At 40.2% G+C, this 27,564-nt stretch overlaps 2 protein-coding genes and 1 long non-coding RNA gene across 4 annotated transcripts in view; all 3 read right to left on the bottom strand.

Annotated features, from left to right (window-relative positions):
• Positions 1 to 155: 155 nt before the first annotated feature.
• coro6 (coronin 6) lies at positions 156 to 17,332 on the bottom strand. The gene is made up of 11 exons (XM_072445817.1): positions 17,158 to 17,332; positions 13,030 to 13,229; positions 8,233 to 8,355; positions 4,527 to 4,656; positions 4,279 to 4,457; positions 3,160 to 3,279; positions 2,984 to 3,088; positions 2,765 to 2,910; positions 2,251 to 2,308; positions 1,944 to 2,171; positions 156 to 1,440 (listed from the first exon to the last, which is right to left on the bottom strand). Exons 2-11 carry the CDS (start codon positions 13,225 to 13,227, stop codon positions 1,318 to 1,320), a joined length of 1,410 nt encoding a protein of 469 aa, XP_072301918.1. The 5' UTR covers positions 13,228 to 13,229; positions 17,158 to 17,332; the 3' UTR covers positions 156 to 1,317.
• Positions 17,333 to 18,254: 922 nt separating this feature from the next.
• Positions 18,255 to 19,815, bottom strand: LOC140360567 (uncharacterized). The gene is made up of 2 exons (XR_011926933.1): positions 19,080 to 19,815; positions 18,255 to 18,574 (listed from the first exon to the last, which is right to left on the bottom strand). It is a non-coding gene; the product is annotated as an uncharacterized lncRNA (long non-coding RNA).
• Positions 19,816 to 20,041: 226 nt separating this feature from the next.
• Positions 20,042 to 27,564, bottom strand: part of ssh2b (slingshot protein phosphatase 2b) — a 21,467-nt gene continuing 13,944 nt past the window's right edge. For both annotated transcript variants that reach the window (XM_072445820.1, XM_072445819.1), the window contains 13 exons: positions 26,516 to 26,628; positions 26,358 to 26,422; positions 26,157 to 26,278; positions 25,127 to 25,192; positions 24,975 to 25,040; positions 24,161 to 24,355; positions 23,614 to 23,707; positions 23,370 to 23,498; positions 23,219 to 23,265; positions 22,980 to 23,126; positions 22,546 to 22,746; positions 21,426 to 22,341; positions 20,042 to 21,265 (listed from right to left, as the gene is read on the bottom strand). In XM_072445820.1, coding sequence (XP_072301921.1) covers positions 20,135 to 21,265; positions 21,426 to 22,341; positions 22,546 to 22,746; positions 22,980 to 23,126; positions 23,219 to 23,265; positions 23,370 to 23,498; positions 23,614 to 23,707; positions 24,161 to 24,355; positions 24,975 to 25,040; positions 25,127 to 25,192; positions 26,157 to 26,278; positions 26,358 to 26,422; positions 26,516 to 26,628 — 3,292 coding nt within the window. In that variant the 3' untranslated portion in view covers positions 20,042 to 20,134. The remainder of the gene's footprint in view (positions 21,266 to 21,425; positions 22,342 to 22,545; positions 22,747 to 22,979; positions 23,127 to 23,218; positions 23,266 to 23,369; positions 23,499 to 23,613; positions 23,708 to 24,160; positions 24,356 to 24,974; positions 25,041 to 25,126; positions 25,193 to 26,156; positions 26,279 to 26,357; positions 26,423 to 26,515; positions 26,629 to 27,564) is intronic.

Raw genomic sequence — 27,564 nt, forward strand, 5'->3', positions numbered from 1 at the left:
AGCATTCCTTTATATCAAAAGTTGATCTTAACTGACACAACAATATTACTTACAGATGAGATGAGAATCGTGTTTTAAAGTACATTCTTATAGTATTGTCCTTTTCATCCCGTAAAGCCGTGAATGTGGTAAATGCAGTGAACAGATTGCAAAGGAGTTTAAAAAACACTGTTTTATTGTGGTCAAATGTGTGTATCGTATAATCCTTTACAGAACATAAAACAAAAATTAAAAATTGTCCTGGATCTTTTATAACTATTTACATTTTGAAAACTTGGGTCGCCCTCTCTGAAATGTGAGGCATATGCTTTATTTATCATAGCTAATCTTTTTGGCATTTAATTTTTCTGTCATATTTAAATGTATAAAAAGTTTTAGTGTAGACTTTGCTCTAACCCAACATACACGAACCCCTCAATGTGCAGCCCGTCTCTCGTCTCACATCTCGCTCTTCATTTGCTCATAAATACTCTGTAAATGTGATCCATTTCCACGGCAAAGGCACATTATGTTAATCCAATGCTCAATATAAAACATCATAGACATAACAGGATCAAAAGATGTTCCACTTTTAGCATTTCTATACATAAGTGACCTTCAGTGCAAGAGATCAGTTCCACAATCATCTGAATTCAGACCAGTTCAAACTATGTACTACAGAGTTGTGAAAAAAAGTATTTGTCCCTTTCTGGATTTCTCATGTTTTTGCATATTTGTCACTCTTAAATCTTTTTTACAACAAACATTTTCATCATTATTACTGTATATAAGCAGAGTCAACACAAAAGGCAGCTTCATAATGATCTTTTCTGTGTGAGAAGCAGTGACCCCGACATCTAGAAAGATAAGTCTAGAAATGTGTGAATAATGGTTATACTTTATTGTCTTTGTCTGTCTTTGTGAGCAAATGTGATCACTTTTTTTTACAACCCATCCCACCGCTACAGGGTCATCCAGTCAGGAGCCAACCGCATGCAGCGCTTTGAATCCATTTCAGGTGTTTTTTGGCGTGGTCAGAACTCTTTCGTTTGTGGATTTGTCTATTGTGCATGTTATAGGTTGGAAGAACACAAAAATTCCTCACAAAAAATACCTTCATGCTTTGAGACAAGAGTGCTGGGCTTTGTAGTCCTAAAGTCACTTGTTTCTTTCTGCTTTCACAAAGGAATGCACAGTGGTCCATGCAGTAATCATTTAAAACTGTGTGTTATGTTTGCTCGCAAATGTAAAAAAAAAATGTCCCGTCGACTGAAAACATTTAAGCGCACTTGCGAAAACATGAGAAATCCACAGGGTCCAAACAGTTGCATGTGCACATTAAGCCGTGCCGTTGGTGTACTGCGAAAGCTTATTCTCCAGATCACAGATTCTCTTCTCCTGAGACAAAACCGTGGCCTTCAGGTTTTGCAGCTCCTCCAACAACCGCTCGAGCAACTGGGGCTGGACCGTCGGACGAGAGGGAGAGAGGACAGAGAGGGAAGGAAGGAACAAGGAAACAAAAAGAGGGAGAAGGAAGAGGTCAAGAACAGTGTGCTACTCCAGACGGAGGTGAAGAAGACAGAACCGAAGGCAGCCACGACTCCAATTCAACAAAGTGGTGAATAAACGTGCATGAATAAAAACTGATTTGAAGCTCCAATCCAGAATAGTCCTTTTACAAGTGTCACGTGACGAGTTTGATTCTTTTTTTTGTGAAGAAAAACAAAATGCAAGGTAATTAAGACATGGTTAAACTGCAAGAACTATTCATTGTTTATTTATGGTATTTGTATCCAGGTATTTATGTACTTATTTATTTATTTAGATTTGCAGTGTTGAGCGTCCCAATTTGGAGAGAATTGTGGTTGTGGCTGTTTAGACGTTCACAAATGAAGGAAGAGTTTGAGTGAGGTCATGCAGAGGTCACACGGGGGTCAGAGGGTGTCAAAGGTCAAGAAAGTTACCGGCAGACTGTTGGCGTCACAGGTGGACATGCTGCGTCTGGTCTTGGGCCTGGAGTCCAGCACGTTCTTCTTGGACAATTTGAGCTCTCGACTTTTGGGCGGCATGTAGCCGTCTCTCAACGACACCAGGATGGGGTCCTCGTCACGCCCGTCCAGCCACTCCTCGGGCTCCATGGCGGGCTCGGGACCCGCTGTGTCCGGGTACAGGTCGTCCTGGAAGAGGTCCGACTGCCCCAGAGCAAATGCAGGTCAGGAAATGAATGAGACCGAACTATAAACTAGACACAAGAGAAAAGTGGCTTCTTACTTTTCTAGGCACCGTCATTGTGATGGGCTCGCACTTCTTGTCATGGAGTTTGAATAACCTGGAATGGTATTTATAATCAAAATGAGGACAGCCTTAAGCAAATCAGGAGAATTTCTCGATGAAACAAAGATTTAAAAAAAATGTCGATAACAAATTTTGACCTACAGCAGTGGTTGTCAAAGTGGGGCCTAGGGCTGGAGGTCATGAGATGATTTGGATGATTTGGAAGATATCATTTTCATATTAAGACACTCTATTTAAGGACTTTTTAAATTGAAAATGTATATTTTAGTGAAACTGTGTCAAATAACAACAAAACTGAAATTTTAATAGTTTTGCAACTTTTTTTGCAATTTGTTTCCGCTTTTTTTTTTGTATTGGGGTTCAGGATCAGTTAGTGTAGGAATTTTGGGGTCCCAGTCCGAAAAGTTTGGATATCCATGGAAACCACAGTGATATCCATATATTTATGTCACTATGTAGTAGAATAGTGTGTAACTTGTAAGTGTTGTACCTGGCGATTTCACACTTGGTGACGTCGACCCCTCTCTTGGGCATGAAGCCCATCCCCCTCTGAGGCTCTTTACTGCTGAAGGTGCTGAGGTAGTGCACGTACGGAGGCTCCTCTGTGATCTCAAAGTAACGAACACTGCTGTCTCCCTGTACACACAAGATACTACAGTGAAAAACACACACTCATATATAATATTATTTACTGAGTCTTGACTCGTACCTTTCCGCAGAGGTAGACCATGTTTGCGTCTGGGTCATAATATGGTAACAACACGCCGTTACTTGTGTCCAGCTCCAGCAGTGCAATAGGCTCCTCGAAGTTTGTCTGGAGATAGAACACACAATAAGTATAAAGTATAGATATAGCACCTGTTTTAGTCCTCGTTGTGTGCTCACCGGGTCCCAGAGGCCCAGCTCCCTCTGACTCATCCTAGTAAAGCCTGTTGTGAAAATGTTTCCGTCTTTGGTGAAAATGGCTCTCATCGGCCTGATCCCTTCATGAGGAGCAAGACGTTCCTAAAAAACAACAAACAAACAACAAACAAACAGTTGATTTCTGAAAAACATTGGTTTCAGTTGAATATGTGGTGTAATACTAAATGTGACTAGAAGGTACAGTAAGCATGTGGGTGCAACTTATACTCATAAAGACATAAAGAAAAACACCCGCATGAAACTGTAAACACATCACATTATCAGCAACACTATTTATCTACTGGAGGTTTCACCCACATTTTACTTTGAAAAACAAAGTCTGCTTTAACAGGCCGACTACATATCTAGATCATAGATCTAAATCATAGATCTATGATCTAGGTACAGTCGGCACCACGTCATTATAGGGGGCGTGGTGTGTGCGTGGGAAACTCTCATTTGATTTAATACGAAATGTATACGAAATCATTTTTTTCATTTTTCCTTTTGTTTTTAAAAAAAGATTTTGTTGCCCGTAGGCTTTATTAGACAGGAAACTACAGTGTGACATGGGGGATGAGAGAGAGGGGAGGACATGCAGTAAATAGCCAGAGGTTGGAATTCGAAACTCACTGCACTTGAAGCCTGGCACGTGTGCTGTGCTTTAACCACTCGGCCACCGTCCGGGCAGCACCATTTTTATTCTTCCAATACGTTTCCTGACATGATATGTGTACTTTAAGCACATCTAATTCAAGTGGAGTCACAACTGGGTCTTAATGGAAGTTGTTGACCTGGTGTTACCACAGAAAAGTAAAGGGATTGCTCTGTTAAAATACAGCAGGTGGCGCTAGCATCCTGGAAGCATTCAGGCCAAAGTGAGCCTTGGCATTCTTGGATATTTCTTTGGGCTGTCTGATCACTTTATTCTTCTCCATGTGCTTGTGTCTGTATTTGGCACAATATAAAGTGCTTTTGTAGTTGTTGAAAAGTGAAGCAGCTCTTCTACATTAAAATTAATGCATTTCTTCCCCCATTCTTCATTTAAAATGTGAAATATACACAAACTACAGATGTGTATGTAACTTAGCTCTGACTCACCGCCACCACCTCACTCTTGCGTGGGTCACACACTCTCAGACGCCGGTCTTTGCAGGTCGTACAAAACAAGCTGCCGTTTCGGTTCCAGCTGATGCTGTAGATAAGGTCCGGGTGGTCGTCCATGGAGATGAGGGGATCTCCTGTGCCCACGTTCCAGATGATAACCAGGTTGTCACTGCCTGAGAGAGAGTGAGAGACCAGTTACAAAGCACTTTTAAATGATACAAATGTGCTCTTCCGTGCTGTACCTGCTGTTAGAAGTATGTTGCGTGCTGTTGGATGCCACGTCACGATCCCCACGCGTTTTGAGTGACCCTCCAGGACCACGATGGGCTCAGTGATGGGACGGGTCAGAGAATTATCTGGAATCTGCCACACCTGAAGGAAGGAGAGGACAAATTTACTCTCTCCAGAGCACATTGTGAAACTTCCCAGAACTGACTTCACAGAATTTCAGAGCTCAACATTTACTTTCCCATTAGTTTTGACTATGAGCTTTAAAGCTTTTTGTTGGTGGCTAATCAGGAGGTAACTATTGACCAATTTAATTTAACATCTGTTTCTGAAACTTTATAAATAGCTAAGTGTGTGATTTGTTGTTGTTGTGTGTTGCCAAAAGGCTGATTAGCACATCTCTCTTGCCTTTAAACTCATCATATTTCAATTGTGTCATTTCTCTAAAAGAAAAAGGGAAGAGAAATTTGCCTGTTGAGCTTCACAGAATAGAGTCTCACGTTATCTGATTCTATGTGCTTTAAATGGATCAATTTCTTAAAAACCAACACATTGTCAATGATTTAATAAGATTCGAGCTCAGACATCCCTCTCGGCTTGTAACCGGGGCGAAAAACGACGGCATCTGCACGTGAACGGCAACACCAGTCCGTCATTCTACTCCGCTGTCCGTCATCACAAGTGAAAACAGACTCACTTTATAATAGACTGCCTTTAATAATAATAATAATAGATGTATTCAGTGAACCAAGACGGTATGACATCGTTGAGCGGCTCTGGGACAGACAGCTGCCAGCGCGCTCCATGTGGTCGCCCAAACGCTATACACAAAATATTACACCATCCACAGCTGTTGCCACGAGAGACACGGCAATTTTATCTCTGCATCGCACTCGGATTCCTCTGATGTTAAGTGTGAAGAGTCTGGCCACGTCCTGTAGGCGCTGAACACAAAACATGTAACATAATATAGAGTAAGAACCATGATATAATGTAAAGCAGAATATTAAAATGCCTGTTTGCTTTGATTTCATGTTTTTCAGGTCATGTGAGTGAAGTGTCTTGCACAAGGGCACACTATCACTATAAACTAAGGATAAAGAAGGACTCTTTACATCACATTTTCCCCACAGGAGGATATTTAAAAGACAGGTGGAATTGATGTAGTGTCTGATAATAAAATGTTCTTTGTAGTACATTTAATATCCTTAATACTGTTCTGAAGTATCATTTTGGACGTCAGTATCATTCAAACATGAAAATAAAATAGTTATGCAATATACTAGTTATCAGATTTATAATGACTAAAGAAATGCCAGTACAAGATAGGGGCGATTTAAAAGGTTTGGGAACCACTGCTTAACATGGCATGAAATTACAAATAATATCAACAAACTAAAATAATCAGAATTGACAATGTGAATGCTTTTTATTTTTAACTGCGTAAGAACTGTCTGTCTGCTTTATATTGTTATATTGTTGAACAAAGTCAAGCGCAAAAAGGATGAGAAAAGCTGTGTAGGTATGCTGTAACAAACAATTACAAATGCTCAACTGGAAAAGAGTAACCTTCTAAAATAGATCTAAAATTCAAGCAAAGCAAAATTCTAGCAAATATTTGTTGAATTCCCAAAGACAAAACTCCAATAAGTAATAACAGTCATACCAGACACTGACCTCTGCTGGTCAAAGTCTGCAACAACATTTCATAATATGTAAGAACAGATTGTTTGTTTACAGCTCGGTCCTTAAACTTATTTTCACGCTCCTTTTAGGCAGTTTGTCTGTATGTGGATGTATTGTATCTGAAGCATGTTGCAGTGGGTTCTTTTTTTAATTAAGGAATTATATGGCAGAGTCAGGAATTGTGTTTGTGGAATTATTCCCGGAAGTGCAAGTAAAAACAAAGTTAAAAAACAAACCGGTGCAGAACAGAAAAAGATAAGTGGAGCTAGGAGGCCACATTTTATAGTAGGAGGCTCCTCCCCCAAACCAATTAACAGAAAAAAAATCAAACATCAAACTTTCTCTTCAAATAGAAACATAACACTTCTATAAAAAAAATACAATAAATTCACTAATATTATTTCTACACAAATCTCCTTATATGTGTAGGTCTAAAGAATAAAGGCTAAAGAATAAAGTGTAAAGTCTAAGATGTACAACTACAGTAGGTGGCGGTAATGTAACATTTGGATACCAACCGGCATAAAACAGCAAAGAAAAAGAAGCAGAAGAAGAATAACAACAGATAGAACACATTGAAATAATACATGCTTTTTGGGCTGTAAGTTAAGTTTATTTTTATTAGTTAACATATCATTTCAGTAGGATTATAAGGATTTATGTGAACGGCAGAAAGCAAAATACCTGGGGTGAGTTCACTGGTGTTACTGGAGTTTAATCTGCCTTTTCACTTATGAAGATGCTGTTTACAGGTACTTAGATTTAATAAAACAATAATAAGCCTTTCCCACCGTCACGACGCGCCCTCTTTTAGTCAGTTCATTGATAAACAAGACATGCTTTTGGACAATCAAGAATGACTTTAGTCAACAACAGCCCCACAATGCATTTGTAACAGTCTCTGGCGCCTCGCTCCCACAGAGAGACTAATGTGTGAACTATGCATCGTCGTGCTGCTCATTTATGCCAGTGCTCGGCTCCACATGCAGCACAACTATCACTACTACACTTTAGAGGCACCGCAGAGATTATTAGTATTATTTTGGTGGGTTAATACATTTGTTAAATAGGTATTATAGTTTTACACCAGTCAAGTGAAGAAAGGTTGACAATTACAGGAAGTTACACTGACTTCTAAAAGGAAACCCTCTATCGATGTCATCAATGGGGACTGCACCAGGAACACATTTTGCAGCCAGTTTAAACGTTCATTTAAAAGAATAAAGGTGTTATCATGTATTTGTATTAGTCAAATAATAACTATTGTATTGTGTAAATTAGAGGAGCTTTGGTCCTTGTTTACAGAATAGTTGCCAGGTAACTGTTGTGTATGTCACAGCTGCTGCTCAGGGAAAGATTAAGAGAAAACCAGAGTTTTATGTTAAATATAATTATTCTAACTTCATGTTAGTGAGATGCCTGTCATTTGCATTTAAAATCTCTAGGAGAAACTACTGCATAATAATGTGATTGTAAACTTGTATATTAAATTAGCCTTAATAATTCCCCTGTAATTCCTCTTCTCTCGACAGTTTTGAAACTGATTCCTGCAGAACGTCCTTTCAAGAGCAAAACACTCACAACATACATTAAATCTTGCTCAATCCTATTTTCACTAACTTTGTCTTTCTTTTAACTATTTACTTTTGTATTATGTTTCTAAATTTGAATGAACAGGAAACCCATTCAAACTTTATTCAAAGGTCCAAGTTGAGCAGGTTCAACAATAGTCAAATACTGTGTTGTTGAAAGCCACAACAAAGTCAAAGAGCCTTCTTAGATTTGCATACGTTCAGAGAATCACGACTACTTCCTGGATTATCTCATGACATCGTAGTGGAACCAAGCATTTTGAACTCATAATACATGTCTTAAAAATACCGTTATTTTATTCTATAGGTTTAATGGCAAAGGTTAGTTTATTCAGAGATATTATGCAGATTTAAAACTTTAAAAACTCAGGGGAGACAGGTCTAAACATTGACTCATTCACTCAAACATTGACACAGTGCATCTCTCTGTCTGGCTCGTTACCATGGCAGTGCAGTCCTCGGAGCCGCTGGCCAGGACGTTGTCGTCATGGGGACACCAGTCGATGTCCAGGACGGGCCCGGAGTGACCGATGACCAGAGGGTAGTTCTTATCCACACGTCCAGTCTGAAAAGCACAGCAGTGAAAGCAGAGGTCAGGGTTTGAGCACTTTAATTACAAAAGATTCACTTTTATTTGTATTCGAGTACAATCTCACTTTATACACAATACGCTTTAATCAGCCTTCATAAAACATGGACAAAGAGTTAATTCATAAAGAGTTTATTTAAGAATGATTCAGGCTAACCCAGGACAGCCATGATATAAACGTCACAATTTTACAAATATTGACACTGCATCTTAACAACCAGGAAATTATTATTATTATCTCAATTATTACTGGGTTTATGAAATCAAAGTTTCAGATAAGAAGGCAAGACCACCTTAATAACACATAACGCTCGGGGAAATGATTTATGATGATTTTGCAAAGCCACCGTGTGTTCTAGGATGCCTGTAGCGCAGTAAATAAGATTAATTTGTGTTAAGATGTATTTAATGCTGTGGAAATTAAAAGTTGTAAATAGACCTGGCATAGTTAATAATAAACAGCTTGTAATGGTATATGTAAACTGATTTATTCTTCTTCAGTTTTGCATCAGATGGACATGAGCTATGACCCTGCCCCAAACTCACAGGTGTATTAATAGCGGCGTGACGAGGCGTTGAAAGGGTAGTTTTTCGGGACGTCGTGGGGGGAGCGGCGGGGGGCGGAGGGATATTTATAGCGCGCCCACCACCTCCGTCTAATCGAGTCCCTTTCTCTGGTGAACAGAGAAATGCTGCTCAAGTGCAACCAGTAATTACCCACACATCACGGTGAGACAGATGACTCACCACGGTCACAACAAGGAGCTCGACAAGTGGCTGCAGTGTTTGGTCTGAAGGTCGTGTTATAATGTGGCTGAAGAGGCTATTATCATTACAGCACAGTTCAAGTCAGGTTTGTTTTTTAAAAAATATATATATATACAGCTAGAACCATATGGTGCAATGACCTTAAAATGTATACGGTTTTCATATTTCTGTAATTATGACTTTGTTTTGGTTGGATTGCACTATTTATCATAGTTTAGCATCAGTCAAGTGGTAGTTTGAGAAGTAAAGGTGAAAAATACAGGAAGTAGAGTTAAGTTCTGAACAGAAGTAGCTCTAACCATTAACCAGCGTCCAGCTCCAGCTCCATGTTGTGTTGGAAAATTCTACTAAAAAACACATACAAACGAATCATAATTTTAGAGAAAATACTGATGTGTACGATGTAGTGACACACACACATCGTTTAAGTAAAATATAGACAAGTGCAGTGTTTTAAAGGGGGAATATTCATAATTCTGCTTCAATAGGACCACAAATATACCATTGTATGTCAATTCAAACCCTTTAATCTATCTTCTTTTTACATTACAGCCTATATCTATGTCATAAATACCAATAAAAACATACAAAATGCAAAGGAAATTTACACCAATCTTTCTGTCAGTTTAAACATTCATTTAGTAAAATAAAGTTGTTCCGAGCTATACATTAGACACAACCTTGTTTACAGTTTGGTTGGGCAACAGTTATGGTGCACTGTATCGTTCCGCTTCTTATTGAATATTACCTTGATGATAGACCAAGCAATCAATGACGCAATAAGTGAGTATTACAGCAAAACCAATGCTTATGAATGATGTCAATTAGACCCGGTAACCAGCGTCGCCTTTGAAAAGATGACAACGTGTCAGGCTAAATGCAATCGTGCTGTGCATTAAAATGTTGTCACCAGGTTAAGAGTTGTCTTACGTTGTCCATCATCTATATTAAGGAGATGTCATCATCATCATCGAGTGGCTGGAAGGACTTCACAGCTTTAGGCCTGATCTAAATCCAGTTTGCGTCTGGTTCAGTCGTTATAGACAGGACTTCCCCGACAGCGAGAAGCAAATAACCTCAACGTAACCTACTTAGAGGTGAACTTTTGGAGATCGTGCTTGTCTGCATGCTGACGTTATTGCATAGCTGGAATGTTGCACAGTATGGCATTAAATTTATGTATCTCTAGGTAGACAAACAAGAGACATCAACAGGTCACGGGTCTCATTTATAAAGCCCAAGTACCGTACAAAAATGTTACCGATACGGAACTTTCCGTCAAGTTTGTGATCTATAAAATGAACAGTGCGGTTCAAACATGATGTAATTTGAGCGTTGGGGCTTTCAAAGAGGAGGAAGAAGTCGATCTGCGCTTAGCAAAAGGAAAAGTGAGCAAGTTTGAGGCGGTTTATGGAATATTGTGTTTTATCCATACGTACGTTTTTACGAACAATTCCACATGAAGTTTTATAAAGGAGACTGATCCGTGTAAAGGACACTCACTCACAGTAAGAAAGAATTCAAGGCATTGCTGCGCAATAAAAACATGTGTATCTGGAATTGAGCAGCCAGTTTTGAAGGGAGACCTGTTAGTGACTCAATATTTTAGGGCATAAGTTTATTCATAACTTCACTTATTAAAAATATATATTGCAATTAAACCTACCACGCCACAACTCGAGCTTCCATAGTTCCAAAAATTCTCCGACTTGTGGAGATGACTCGTATTTAATGTTCAGACGGCGCCACATGAAAAGCACCATTACTGTGAGAGGATGATGGAATAATCCTCATGGAGACAAGAAAAATGACATAGTGCACCTTTAAGAATACATAGAATACTTTGTGCTTAAAATCGTAGTAAATCAACACCAAATGTGGCTTATCACTGTTCATTAAGACACAGTTCTTTATATTTCATAAGCAGTCACCTCCAGAGTCTCCAAAGAAATCTGGGGGTAATAATAGACTAAGACTTGAATTTTATTAGCCACATCAAATCAATGACATCAGCAGTTTTTTACCATCTAAAAGACATTGCCAAACTCAAAGTATAGTGTCTACTCCAGTAGATTAGACTACTGTAACGGCCTGCTCACTGGTCTCTCCAAACGAGTTGTAAAACAGCTGCAGTACATCCAGAACGCTGCTGCTCGGGTCCTGACTAGAACCAGGAAGTATGATCACATTAGTCCTGTTCTCAGGTCTCTGCACTGGCTCCCTGTGGCTCAGAGAATAGACTTTAAAGCAGCTCTGCTTGTGTACAAGTCTCTCCATGGCCTAGCACCAAAGTACATCTTGGATATGTTAGTGCCATATGAACCATCTCGGACTCTGAGGACCTCAGGGACCGGCCTCCTGCTGGTGCCCAGAGTCAGGACTAAACATGGACCGGCCTCCTGCAGGTGCTCAGAGTCAGGACAAAACATGGACCGGCCTCCTGCTGGTGCCAGAGTCAGGACAAAACATGGACCGGCCTCCTGCTGGTGCCAGAGTCAGGACTAAACATGGACCGGCCTCCTGCTGGTGCCAGAGTCAGGACTAAACATGGACCGGCCTCCTGCTGGTGCCAGAGTCAGGACTAAACATGGACCGGCCTCCTGCTGGTGCCAGAGTCAGGACTAAACATGGACCGGCCTCCTGCTGGTGCCAGAGTCAGGACTAAACATGGACCGGCCTCCTGCTGGTGCCAGAGTCAGGACTAAACATGGTAAATCTGCGTTTCATTTTTATGCAACTAAAATCTGGAACATTCTTCCTGAAGATGTGAGACAGGCTTCTACTCTGACAATGTTCAAATCTAAGCTATAACAGTTTTGTTTAGCTGTGCATGTGACTGAAATGGTTTCTTTGCACTCTTCTCTTTTAAGTCTTAATCTGTTTGTGATTTCTGTCATGTCTTTGTGATTTTAAAGCATTTTTCTCCTGTTGTGTGAAGTATGAATTGTGCTCTACAAATAAACTTGCCTTGCCTTTAACTAAGTTGCCTGTGTTACGCTCCCAGTCGAGAGGCTTCAGAGTGTCACTGCATCTTCCCCAGTGTTATAGCTACTTATAGCCTCCACTACAGAATGTTCAGCTGCCTGCAAATACAAGTGCTTAGTCTGAAATCTAGAGCCAGTTTCACCAAAGTGTCTCAGTGTTACTTCAACTATTCACTGTAAATATTTGTAATAGTTGAGTATAAAAATGTGAACCTAAAGTTACAAAGGCAATAGGCAGTAAAAACCATAAACAAGTGTCAATCACGAGTAACATGTTCCTGGAATGCATCAGTGTGTCGGCCATATTGGAGAGGTCATCGCGGCAGGGTCACCCAATACATGCAGCTGTCTGAAATACTTTGTACATGTAGTATGTAGTATACAGTTTGTATTCATATTAAGTAATTACGTAAAGTAGTAAAGGTGTTAGCCTCAGAAGGGCATAAACTAGTCCTGTGTGGCAGATCATTAGACAAAGTGCAAAAAAGAAGAAAGGTAATTATTAGCTCTGACATTTCATTTATTGAAGCATTATACAACACGTCCACCATTACTTATTAGTGTTACTATTCTATTTTAATTTTTGTTTTAATTTTTTCAACACAAATAAATAGTACTTTGTTTATGATAGCATGTGGTCTTATTCTAGTTCATGTAAAGTTCAAGATCATTCGAAAACGGTTCAGGAAAAGTCCAATTTTGTCCCGTTAAGGTAATTTTACAGTACTTGTTCAAATGAGTATCCAGTTTTAGTATAGATACGCATTTCAGTGTGGATACGTTGTACAACCCTAACAATGATCAAAGACAAGGTACATGAATATCCACATCTGCTAAAAGACAAAGGACATAAAGACGGTGTTCGCTCCATCTTCCCGTTACAGCACCATTGACTGACCTTGGACACGGGCAGCACCAGAAAAGATCCTCCACCGCTGGACTCCACGATCACCGCCAGGAACTTTGGGTTGACGGCGCAGAACGAACTGTCCCACGTGACCTTTGACACTCTAATGTCATCGTAGCCCTGCTCCGCCTTCATCCCCTGCCCGAAGACGTGGCGGAACTTACTCTGCCGCACGATGCTGCGACTCATGGCTGCAGAGGGAGGATCAAACAAACGTGTCAGTCAGGGCTGTCGCGAATGATCATTTAAGAAGTAGAAGTAGCAGCAATAGTCTTTAAATTAAAATAGTATTAAAATTAAATGATAATAAATTTATGAATGCATGAAAATCAAAAATGATGTACACTGTATTTCTGTGTGTGTTTTATTGTCTGTATAATTCAGCTAATGATTACAATTATCAAAATGTGATCATGATTATGTTTTATAGTTAGTTTGTTGACGCTGTGGTGGCATCAGCCCTCCTGTACGGTGTGGCCTGCTGAAACAGCAGCATCACAGAGAGGGACAGGAAGAAGCTGGACAAAGTCAGGACAGAAGGGTCCTGGCTAAAATCACATCTATGCTGGACCATGAGTGTCGCCCCCTGCAGGACACTCTTCAGTGAGAGACTGATCCACCCTCGCTGTGTGAAGGAGACGTTGGGCAGGTCTCTCCTTCTGCTGCTGCCAGACTTTATAACAAACACTGCTAGCCCTGAACATGAGCAATACTGACTGACTTAACCATGTGCAATACCGTCATATTCATGTGCAATTACTGTACTCACACGCAATTAATGCCATATTCATGTGCCATTTACCATTATTAGTATTGTTTTGTCTTATGCTAGCTAATTTTAATTTTATTTTATTTTAATTTTATTTATCTTTTTATTGTATTTCATTTTTTCCCTCCATTCCCTATTAACATATGAGAGGAGTTTTGTAAACAAGAGTTTTGTTTTTGTTTATAAGAGTTCTTCTATTAAGAGTGTTTTTTCCAAAAACTTCCTATAAGTAATCTGTCCTTTTATCTGTATCTACTGCGTTGTAACGACGAAATTTCCCCATGTGTGGACAATAAAGGAATATCTTATCTTATCTTATAATCGCTGCAGCCCTCCTGTCGATATAATAATACTTCCACAGAGGTAAGATGTACAAGACTTGGACCAATGAGGGCCATCCATAGTCATAACTCTACAGACACTTAATCATTTTAATATAGGGTCAATCCTCAACCACCCTCCAGAGGAGGTGAAAGATGGGCCAAATGCAGAGGACAAATCTCCCAACAAGTACATCATTATTATATAGTATAAGAGTTTTTTTTTTATTTTTTATAAGAGTTTATTAAGAGCTTTTCTTTAAGTTATCTGTTTTTTTTATTATTTACTTATTTACTTTGTGTTGCAACACTGGAATTTCCCCATTGCGGGACAAATAAAGGCTTATTTTATCTTATCTTATCATTACATCTACATTACATCTTACCATAACCTTATATACCTTAGTTAAAGTGCAATCATTTTTGGGCTCAATATGTATCAGGAAACAGCTTAATTTTCGGTGTATGAACATTTGAGCCAGAGAGAGCTGAATAATTAACAATTAGATTAATTTATGTATCGCAGTTTTATTTACAACTTGTTTAATTTAGAACAAGGTTTACGAGAATATCCTGCTCCTGAGATATCGTGTCTATGGGAAAGTTTCAATAACATTGTTTATCGTGAGATTTTCTGTAACAAAACTGTATATTGCAAATCACCTCTTTTTTATGGTGACAGCTCTGATTGTACCTAGTATTCTTAGTTTAACAATGTTGGTGAAGTTTATAATGTTACTACCAGGTTGGACATGAGAAACAGATGACTAATAAAAGTACATTTATTTTGTTGAATTTGTGTTGTCAGAAAATGGTGTCTCTGCATTTTTAAGGAATTGTCGTGTGTTCATGACATACAAGGATTAATTTTTAGAATTCAGTGTTACTTCCTGTAACTGTTTTCCTCATCTTTTCTTCACAGACGGCCACTTGACTGACGTAAAACGATGACAAGGCCCTGGTTGTTTAAATGGTTAGACTTATGACAAATACTGTGTCTGCAAAGGAATATTTTGTTTTAGCAGTTGGTGCCACTGCCAAGTCACACTGAAAATGTCTAATTTGGTGCATTACTCATGGCTTCCAAAAGCAAAGTCGTGACATAACTTCACCGAGCACACAAGCCTCTAAGCACATCGACCATGCTCACTTCACGACATCAGTTTGAACCGGGGCAGAGGTACATAGTGTTTACACATGTTGCTGTCCCGTTGCTGTCCGAGGCAGTGCCCAAAGGGGCTCTAATCCCTTAAACACGGGCACAGAGCTGTACCAGGCCTGACAGAGGGATATTAATAGTCAATTGTCCCACTGTGCAGGAGTAAAACTTCAAATACATGCCAAGCAGACACATAAAAAATGATACAAAAAAACCATTACATAAGTGACCCATAATAAGACCCATAATAATAACACAGAATATATACAGTATTTGTTTACAATTTAGATTATGTTTGATTAGCAGCGTTGCTTTTGGGATGAAATATTCTACCAAAACTATAGTACAGATATTAATCATTTGTATATCAATCCTCTTATGTAGATTTACATAATTAGACAGCTGATTAAAATAAAGCAGAATTGAATGAATCACTGTGGTAAAAATGTAAACATTGACATCTGATGCTGACTAAACAACCTGCATTTCTCTTGATGCATTTCTCTTTCACATGTAGCAGGACAGTTTCCTGGAAGCCTCTGTCATGTCACATAGCAGCGCCTTTGAGCAGCCAAACTGTGGGGCATTCAGGGTGAGCATCATAAATATCTGTCCACGGTACAGCTGCCAAACAAAGCTTTGTTTGATTGTGAGGCCAGAATCGGGCCTGGGTTTATTGCAACCTCATTTAAGAATGTTTGCACCATTCATTACAGGTTAAATAATGACAATTAATTGAAGAGAATCATCTTTGCACCCCATCAGTCAGTTTGGTCTACTCTGGACCTGCCACTAGCCAGAAGGAAAAAACAAAACGTAACACAAGGTAGATTGGAGAGTTTGGGGCCTCAAGTGTTTTAGGTCTTCCACATAACAACATTTGGTATTAAGCTAAATTGATGACATTTGTTCATCTTTTTTAGTCAAACAAAAACTAAATCAAACTTCCACAAATAATTTCAATATATTTAGGCCTACCACATTTTTTATACAACTGTATTTATGTATCTCTTTTAGAACACAATACACAGAACAGGACCAGAGAGCACCCTAGTCCTATTCTATATGTGTATTGGAAAATCAGAATTAAAAACTCACAGAAGCCTAACACAAGTAAAATTAAACATGGTACTCTCACTTTCTTTAAAAATATGGCAAGTTTAAATGCTTTAGCAACATTTTTCAGAAAATATAAAGTTGTTCTACATTAGATCTCCACGATTTGACAATGAACCAACTTTTAACACCAGATACCACAATTTCTTAGGCTGTTTGGTTTAGTTTGATTAGGAAAAAGGTAGACTCAGTGAAAATCTCCCCACGGCTCATATCCTGATTATCCTTAAAGTTTAGATTTCATCATCAACTTGCTCGAAACACAACAACGTGCAGTTCCTTCATTTAAATCTCTGTCAGGACTGTGGAGAAAGGAGAGCATTAGTATAACACTGCCACTTTCCTAATATAGACATGACAAAGTGCGCTCGTCCCTCCTGAGCGGCGCGGGGCCCCTCCCACGCGGGGCCTGCTCCCAAATACAGCCAAGTCTCCCATTGTGGCGCTTTAGCGATCACAAAAGCACCGTATTTCAACTGGCAATGCCCAGAGCCGACGCGAGCTCGCATTGTACACCAAAGAGCAGCAGCTGAGGGCCACGCGTCAATGGGACAGGACGGTACGCGGTCCCTAAAGTGGAGCACAGCTGTCACTCACGCCTCCGCTATTGGGGCCAGTGCGGTGCGTGTGTCCGCGCGCCGCATCCGAGTCACGAGACACGGCGAGACCACCACTAACGCACTGCAGTAGACTAAAAGTTACGCAGCGTCCTTCCAATGCACCAGAGAAATAAGTTAAGACGCAAAAGGTCTTACCTCAGGTTTTTGGGGAGTCCCCTCTTCCCTGGACGTGTGCGTCTGGGTCTGCTGAGGACCACTGCCCCACTGCCGGCCAAAGTCCTGAGCGTCCTAAAAATCCCACTCAAATGATTATTTGGTGCAGGACGCGCAGAGGAGACACAAATGGACAAATGCTCCTCGCAGGGGAAAGAGAGAGAGAGAGAGAGCGAGAGGCCCGGGACAGTGGGGGACGGAGGGGTGTGTGCGGGAGGGAGGGACGGAGCAAGGCGGAGGGCTATTTTGGAACAAGCTCGGTCAGGGCAGGGAAACGTGACGTGCCTGGGTCAGTCATGACAGCAGCAGACCTCATCAGCTCAACAGGTAAAGGTCAGTGTGTCAGACAGGTGTACGTGTGACTCGTGGAATAAAACCTAATCCAGTGGTTTTCAAACTTTTCACACCAAGTAAAGAAATATTAGGTCTTCCGGTATAGGCTAAGTAAGACCAGGTCCTAATCTAAAACAGGTCCAAAGCAGGATTGTTCCAGGTCAGAATTAGGGCTAAAATAGATCTAAAATATAACTTAAGTTTTAAACATGGAATGACCCAAAGGAGGACATAATAAAAGTGCAATTAAGCAAACATCAGAACTGCCAAAGAACCCGCGTACCACAGTTTGAACACTGCCCTAACTCCACCATACTGTACATGTTTGTGTCTATACTCACCTTATTTTGACATGCCTCTATTTGATCTGGTTTGTAACATTTGTTCAGTGACATTGGCAATAAAACTTTTTCTAATTGAAATTGCAGCACTGGCTACACTGGGGCATATACAGCCCCCATGAGTTCTGTTGTATTTTGATAACGGTCCTATTTTACAGTATAAAGTTAGCAAATATCTATGGGTTTCAGAGTGATGAGAAATTAGGACCTTTGCCATTGTGAAAAGCCGTCAAAATGTTGCATATAGGAGGAAGCTGAAGCCCATGTATAGGCTCTCAGGTATGCAGACAATTAGATTTCACAAAACGGACAGAGCATTTCTTATAAGCGCTTGCAGTGTGCTTCTTTGTCATCTTACAACACAATCTTACCATACAGAAAGAAAGAAAAAAGCCAAACAAACCCTTTTCAATAATCTCCATGTTTTAATGGTCACAGTTGAGACACATGATATAAAAGAATATTTACATGTATGATAGTTTAAAAACACACACCCAACATTTGCTACTACCCAAGCATGCTCCCAAAAGTAGCAAACGAAACATAAAATTAGCCACAATAAAATAAAAAATAAAAAGGAGTAAAGTGCATGTATGACAGAAAACTCTGAAGCTTCACCGGTCAGAGGCACACCCCCAATGTGTACAAAAAGAAACAGAAACTACACCCATGTGGTAGAAGTTGTGCTACAGTCACTCAGACACTGGCTATATATATATATATAACTATATATATATATATAACTATATATATAGTTATATATATATAACTATATATATATATAACTATATATATATATATAACTATATATATAGTTATATATATATAACTATATATATATATATAACTATATATATATATAACTATATATATATATATAACTATATATATATAACTATATATATATAACTATATATATATATATATATATAGTTTTATATATATATATATATATATATATATATATATATATATATATATATATATATATATAACTATATATATATATATATAACTATATATATATATATATATAGTTATATATATATATATATATAGTTATATATATATATAGTTATATATATATAGTTATATATATATATATATATATATATATATATATATATATATATATATATATATATATATATATATATATATATATATATATAACTATATATATATATCAATATATATATATATATATCAATATATATATATATAAAAAACATGTACAGCTCCTAAAATGTTACAATATAGATCTTTACATCCCCAAAAACGTAGCATAGTTTCACCTCCCGCACCCGCACTCAAACAGCAATACATACATTTGATACGATTCAGTGGCATCCAAGAGAACAGACCAAGTGTTTCAGATCGAGAGGGACATTCCAGAAGAAATCATGACCTAACGCGCGGGCAAGATTTGGTTTTTAGAATGAGGTAATGTGCAGTCAAAGCTAAACTATAGGACAGACGGCATGCCTCTCTACCCAGCTTCCCATGAACAAAAACTCGATGGTCCAGTTATGTCAATGTTACTAAAGACGCCGCTTACAATATAAAAATTATGTCCAGGGTCACTTTAAAAGTTGAAAAGAAGAGATGATACCGTGGCTACATTCTACCAAACATAACAGCAACTACTAAGTGATAAACCAGCATTATTATAAAATTGGATCTGTGCCAAAGTGGCCAAAAATTGTCTCTAGATGTACAATGATTGTTGCAGTTATAGATAGTACACAGTGTTTTGTTTAATGCAATTCATTTGACCCACAAAGATATTATTCATCGTAGAGGCTCTTGGCAGATTTGCTGGGAAAACAGAAACTTATTTATTAAGGCAAGAGGCATTGGTTTGTTAGTTTTGCTGATCGAGGACAGCATTGTCAAATTAAATGTTTTAAAATTACTTGAATTCAGAACATTTATTTATTTTGACTAGTTTCATGTATATGCTTAACTGGGTGCATATATATATATATATATATATATATATATATATATATATATATATATATATATATATATATATATATATATATATATATATATATATATATATATATATATATATATATATATATATATATATATATATATATATATATATATATATATATATATATATTTCTGAAAAGCTAAATTATTTGCCTAGCTAAATTTTCTTAACTCCATCCACTTTACACAGCTCTAAACTAGCCAAAACTGAAAGATCAATATTTTGAATTCCAGTAGTTTTATCTCATGTGCGTGTTCATTTTAGCAGTGAATTGAGCAGGTCACATGGTGTGGTAAAGGGTGCCTGTTCGCTTCTTGAGTCTTCGTAGAGGGTGAGTCCGTCCGTACTGCTGCCTGACTGTGGTGGGGTTTGGTCCTGGAGTGTCCTGTCCTGAGGGCACAGGTTGGCTGGGGGAGGGGGAGGATTCAGGTGGGACGTCCCGCGCCTCAGGGGGTGGGGTGTGGGGATGCTGGCTGGATAAGGAGGGCGAGTGATGGACGCGCTGTTTTTTGGATTCATCGCTGAGCACTGTATGTTCTGGGGGCTCTGTGCAGGAGGAGGGGGACACCGAGGAGCGCGCCAGCTCCCACTCGCTCAGCTCATTGGCCAGCAGCTCCAGACAGCCCAGTTTGGCCAGAGAGGCAGAGCGCTTCATCAGCGACGGAGGGGTGAGTCCCGCCTGTCGTATCCGTGCCTCCACCTCTTTGACCCGCCTCTGGATGCTGCTGCCCCGGGTCCGAGCCACCTGCCGCACTTTGCACGCCTCTCCCACACTCACCTGCTGCAGGAATGCCCCCAGCTCACACAGCGTCTCCCACGTCTCCCTCATTATGATGTCCCCTCCCAAAGCGGGACAATCCCAGTCTGTGGCCGACTCAAACTCAGTGACGCCCTCCAGACACAGGAAGTTGACGGAGGAGAAGGGCGAGTGGGCAGTGTAGTGACCGGAGGTAGACAGAGATTTCTCAAGAGGCAGGACCTTGGCTCCTTTTGTGCTTTTGTCGTTTTGTTCCAGTCTGTGCATCTCTGCGTCCTCCTCCTCCTGCTCCTCCTGCACTGGACTGACCACAATCACCTCAGGACAGACGTCCTGCACACTCGACCCCATAGCAGATGGGACACTGGTCGTGCGTCGCTGAGTCCAGCCTCCAGAGAACGAGGAAGGGGAGGAGAAGGGGGAGGGCACTTCATGCTCTTGTCTCATTCGCTGCTCGAGCTGCTTTGTGACGCGCCGCACAGACCCTCTCGACCAATCACTGTAGAGCTGTGGAGCTGCCTCCTCCTCTTCTTTGTGTTTCACTTCCTCTTTCGCATCGCCAGTTTCCTCTTGTGATAAAATATCTTCCTGCTTCAACTTGCTCACATTCAGGTCAAGCTTAGGTTCTGCGGCCTGCACAGACACAGTCATTTCCTAAAAGGTATAAGAAATAGTACAGATATTAAACAACTGATGTGTCATGTAACTCCCCAATAGGGACGCGTAAAACACTGGGGGCTGTGTATGTTGTACTCAAGTTCATTTATGTGAAACCACTGAGAACTTAAACGTAAAACTTGAGCAGAAATCTCACCTTTTTCTTCACACCATCCTTCTCTTCACTTGTGACATCCGGAGGCACAGACTGTTCCTCTTTTTTCACAGCAGTCTTGTCGTCTTTAGTCATCCCCTTGAACTTTTCCCTGGCAGTGAAAAAGTTGATGTGGTCAGCACTGTGGGCCAACAACACCTCGTTGTCCTGAGGAATGGCACTGGGGTAGCTGATAAAACTGGAGGGGGGTGTGTGGGCCGTCAAAGACAACGCACACAAGTGTTGCTCACAGTCTATGTTTTGGACAGGCACTGCTGCGGACACACACTTGGTTCCAAGCTGCGAGGCGGGGGCTCGAATGGCGAAGGGCTGAGGCACTGACACTGGCAATGGTTTGACCACGGGACACAACACCACCTGCGCCTTGACAAACTCGTCCACACAGAGCGGCGTGGGGGACGGAGTGGGCGACGGCGGCAGGTGGTGCGGCAGCGGAGGGGGGTGAGGTTGGCCTAAAGGGACGCACTGTGCTACCATGGATACACCTGCGGAGGGGGGCATGACTGTGGCCGCTCGGGGCAGAGGAGGCGTGGAGGGGCACTCGTCACTGTCACTTATGCCGTTGGACAGGGGAGGAGATGGGGGATAAGGGGAGGAGCCGCGAGAGTGTGCCTGAGGCTGGTCTTCAAGACTTTGTGCTGATAAACTCATGAGACCTTCTGTGGAGGAGGAGCTCTGTTTGGACTTAGGGTCAGACTGGCTGGAGGAGGGTTTAACACTGGGGGCTCCCAGAGAGTCCAGTAGCTCTTTGACGGACGGCCCAGAGGAAGGGATCTGGTTATGGGGGTCAGAGCGGCCCAGGCTGTTGGGCTGAGCTAAAGACTTAGATAAAGGTTCATGGTGCTCCGAGAGGTCACTGTCTGAGTGAGAACGCCAGAGTTTGTTGTGCCTTTGTTTGCTGCAAAAGAAGAAACGCATCAGAAATCTTTAAGCGTACATTACATAGAATTACTTAAATTTGACCTAAATCAAGATTGTTGTGCTAAGTTTATGTATTCACTTATTAGGCTACACAACTGGACATAATTTACTATATATGTTTCTATTTGCAATCACTTCAACTATCTGCATGAGAAGTATTTGATTGTTGTTTTTTGTTTACCTGGCCACGAGAATGCCCTGATACTCCTCCAGCTGTCGCATAAACGAAGGGTTGGGTTTGGTCACAGTTCGCCGCTCTTTGACGTAATCAAACGCCTTGTTCAGGTCCCAGCCGTACTCTTTCATGGCGTACGCGATCACCGTGGCAGCAGAGCGACTTATCCCCATTTTACAGTGCACCAGACATTTGGAGCCGGCTTTCCTGTAGAGGGCAGCAGTGAGCGTGTCAGAGAATACAAAAACACTGGCGGATGAACACTTTAACTTGACAGACAACAATATAATCTGGTCTATTATCAATACTTATGGCCTTTATATTCATTTATTTTACAATGCAAACCATTAAGAACAAACTGTTATTTGCAATGCTGGTCTATCCTAATCAGATACATCAAAACATGTAATGAGGCGTTAATCAAATAATGAAAAACTCACTTGGCCCTTGCGATGAACTTGTATGTGTCGTTCCAATAAGCGAGGAGGTCAGTGGCCTCTTCATCATAAACCCGGATGTTGTGGTATTCGAACAACCCGGGGAAGAAATTGTCAATCTCTCTCGTTACATTCAGGATGCACTGAACTCTGTAGAGGAATACGCACAGGATCGTGTCAAGTATTTGAGGGAGCTTACTTTTACAAACCAGTAACTGTGGCTGTATAGTTTTTGTACTTACCCACTGTTCTGCAACTCCTCCAAATTGGACGCGTTCCACTCTGATCCCTGAAGAAACGCACAACCATTTGACTCGACTCCCTTTTCAACAAATAAACCCGCCGCCCAAGCCAAGATTTAGTGTCCACATTTCCAAACAAACTTGAACTCACCAAGAAAACATGGTCAAATATTTCCGTTGGACTGTCCATCTGTCTCAGGATTATAATCATCTCGTTGTCGATGAACTCCTTAAACTCACGGAGGTTGCACGTCATGCTCATCTCCAGCTCTGTTCGGATCTAAAACGGGCACAAAAAAATAAATAAATCGAGATATAAATTCACAAACCAAATTTAGAGCGCCGTTATAGTTTTGAGTTTGTAGCACACATTGAACACGATTTTAAAATCCCACCTCTTTGCTGGTGACATTTTCCAGATCCTTTTGCATCATGATTTCCCTCAGACTGGTTTTTATCTGTCGCTCTGTTCGCTCTCGTTCAGTGGGTCTGCCAAAAAAGGGGGAAAAAAGCACAACTATTATTAAACAATTGTATGACAAATATGCGTTTTCACGTTCAGGGTGTGGGACATATGTAAAACAATACATGGTGGTGTTTTGATGGTGAAAGTAATTATTTGAGAGCCACCTAAATTGAGATAAAACAGGATGTAGAGGTGGGAGATGTATTGAACAATGGATAATATTGTAATTGTTGTTTTGGAGATATGCAAAATGAAAATATTGAGTATATAGTTTAGTGTAATTTCAACACTTTTGTGGTTAGTTTTATGGTCCATCGACGTTTTGTGCGATACTTGAACCTCAATCAAGACATTTACAGCACGTTTTAGCACAAATTAAGATCCAAATATTAAAAAGAGAATATTTTAATTTGATCCGTTTCTGTATATTTGACATATGGCAGACTTATAACTCCGCCTCGCTATGATGTACTTACACATCAGAGAAGAGCACAGGCGAATCGGCGCGGTGCGACTCGACGTCCTGCATGGCGTTCCACTCGTTGATGCGCGCCTGGTCTGAGCACACGCGGCTCTGGTAGTAGCTCACCCACGTCAGGAACAGGCTGCCCGGGAAGTAGTTGTGACCCCGGGCCGCTTCGCAGGCTTTGTGGAGGGACTGCAGCGCGGACCTAAGTCAAAATACAACCATGAGATTATCAACGCAAACATGGCACAACGCACTTTACCAGCAGAGTGGTAAAAGTGTCAAATATTACTGCTGCTTATTGGGTACAATGACCTAAAATAAAATGCCACAAAATGAAAGACGATTGAATAAATGAGGAAGGAATAAGGAAAATACCGGTACTCAAACTGTGTAGCCTTCTAAGTAGCGGTAAATATATGATAGTAAATAACACGAACAAAATAACAGTTAACAAAAAGAACACTGAAGTCAACTAGAATTAAGTTTACATTAGGGCTACGATTGATCAAACAATAGCAGGGGTGCATGAGTTCTAAACTGAGATTAACCTAGGACAAAACCAAGTCTAATCTATATAGAAACTACGCACTGGTGTAAATTAATGGTGACTAAGACCAAAACCTTTCATGCCATTATCTAAAATAGCGTTTTGACACATCTCACTGCCTCGTATTACATTTCCCAGTACAATCAGTTCCTTATATCAGTGTCATTGTGATTGGTCATGTTACTTGTTACACTTGCGTGGTATTGTGTCGTGCTTTAGTCCGTACAGTACATGAGGCATCGCTGTGAAAGTCAATGAATAATACAAGACTCACCACATCGCCTGCACCGAGACGGGCTTGAAGACGTGGATCTTGTTATCGGTCGAGACACTGAAACCGCTGTGAGACAAAGCAGGACATTATTACGGTTAGACATTTTAGACACATTTCCCGCTGCTAAATAAACACTTTCGATATCGTCTTACCCATCTCCGTCCAGGTGAATCAACGTGTCGCTCCACAAAGGCAACACCATTCCTACAGAACACGAGCTGAAAAGAGGAAAGAAAAACATGTTTTATAGTTTAGTTTTTAATAGTTTTAGCAAGAACAATGGAAACAATCATCAGAACTAGGGCTGATTTTTCTGACTCAGATGAAGCTAACGTGATTCTTCATCCTGGTGGAGTAGATTTAAAGATATTTTTGTGTTTTTTTTATATCAAAATCACTAAATGTTTCCAGTCATTCGGCATAATTCTTCATAAAACGCCTTCTCTCAGCAGATGGCCCATTTTGAAGCCTGTGTATAGCCCAGATAACAATTAATCATTTACAAAATTAGCAGACGATTAGCTCAATAATTGATTAAAATGCCATGAAGTCCTAATCTGAAAACAATTATGCATATTTTAGTCACGTTGCGAGTTTACAAAATGAATAAGTAGAACAAAAAACAAAGACAATGTTAACGGCGCCTATTGTCCATTATAAGAGAATAGGTTCATCGATAATCGTAATCGCAAGAACCAAAAAATATTAATCGTGGCAGTTTTAGAAGCACAATTGAGTATTTTTTAGTTCAGTCGATCGTCCAAAAAATACATCTAAATCTAAATGCCTTTTTTATGTCTGTTTTTGTCACATTTATCTTTAGTTTGTCTTTCAGAAAGTTCCGTTTAGTAAAGCTGTTCACAAACTTAGTAGCATGTTAGATCACGAGACTGTAAGAGCATTAAAGATTTCACCGTTGAATTGTTAAATCGCGATGTTTTTTCTCACAATAATCGGAACACTAACATTTGATATCGTGACATCCCTATAAGAGAATAATCCGTTTTCCACCAAAACCTAACGATAATTGTAATGTAGAGCTTATTTTAGACACGCAATTCAGTTGGAAAAAAGGAACAGACAGCTTCTCTGTGGAAATGACCATCATCAGCTAAACCACCATGATCTCAACTGCACCATCATGTTTCCCACGAGGCCCTAATACGAGGCCCCCCATCTCACCTGTCAACGGGGCTGATGTCCATCCCCAACACGACGCTCTCCTCCGTGTCCTGACGCCCGTTTGTGGTGACGACCACCATGTAGCGCGTGATTTGGGAGTGCACGCTCTCCAATCTGACCGCCTAAACGACATAAAAAACTCGTTCACTATTGCGCGCCGTAGTCAGCGGACAAAAGCTTTTAAAGAGTGAAATCGCGCACCAGTTTGATGTTGTCCTCCGGTCTGAGGAGAGTGAACATGGTCTGAAGATGCTGCTGGATGTCTCCTGTTAAACGACAAAGGCATTGACGGGATGAGCGGTTGGCTAAGACTTCACATCGATTACCACGTTTCGTTTAGTTAAAACCTTCAACCTCACCGGCATGTTTGCTGCGGAGCTGTGTGAAGCGCGAGCCGGCAGAGGGGGAGGAGCCATTTCCTCGAGGTAAAAAAAGAGCAGCTCCTTTGACTGTCAGGAAACTTTCACTGATGCTGCGGACAAAAAGGGAAGAACACAGAGCAATGAGATTAAACCGTCTCTTAAATCGGTCATCGCCAGCAGTAAATCACCAGTAATCACCGGTTCTAACGTAAACTTGTGTCTTCATAAAGCAGCTCTAATCTCTGTTCTTAAAAGAAGTTTGTCTTGGATTAAGAAGCAGCGCAAACAGTAATTACATCACGTATAAAAACAGAGGCCAATAAGGCGCCTGGCTCAACTGTACAGGACGTGGTTATGAAAAGACAGCAGCCCGACATGGACATAACAAAGGTTTCTGTGTATTTTGCTCCCGTCCTGTGTAAATGGGAAAGTAATTAAAAGTTGATTGCAGTTGGATAAAATAAGACAAAGCCGTGTTACAACTGTGCGGCATTCACAAAGCAGCTTGGATCCACCGCTCAGAACAAGAGTTACATAATAGATTTGGACTACGCATAAAGCATGTATCAATTATTTTGTGCCGCGCTGACGTTTATTCTTATTCAGCTTTGAAAGTTGTCCAGGATTCGTGATGAAAGAGTTTGTCGTTGCGCACTCTGTTATTAGGAAAGATGAAGAAAATGTGTTAGAACTCTTAAACTAGGACTGCCAAGATTTATTGTGACAGTTGCAACTAGGTGACTGTAAAATAATTGTTAACCGGATTTATACAGATTATGAAACACATTCCAAACGGCGACGTTATTAAATTAAAAAGAAAAAATAAATAAATCAAATTTTGGTCTTTTTAAATCAATAGACTTTATTTGTAATTATTTTGTAATATAATGAATCAGACAGACACCATATTTCAACCTTTACTTGCTTAATTATGTGTTGTAAAACAGACAATTTACTAGAGCTGGGTTGAAATAATCGATTTTCCGATTTTTAAATCGATTCGCATATGAATGACCGATTATCGATTCGTACGTCCAAAGATCGAT

This window comes from Eucyclogobius newberryi, unplaced genomic scaffold, assembly GCF_026437365.1.
Source record: "Eucyclogobius newberryi isolate DKJ021-1_F unplaced genomic scaffold, fEucNew1.0.hap1 SCAF_15, whole genome shotgun sequence".
Lineage (NCBI taxonomy): Eukaryota > Metazoa > Chordata > Actinopteri > Gobiiformes > Gobiidae > Eucyclogobius > Eucyclogobius newberryi.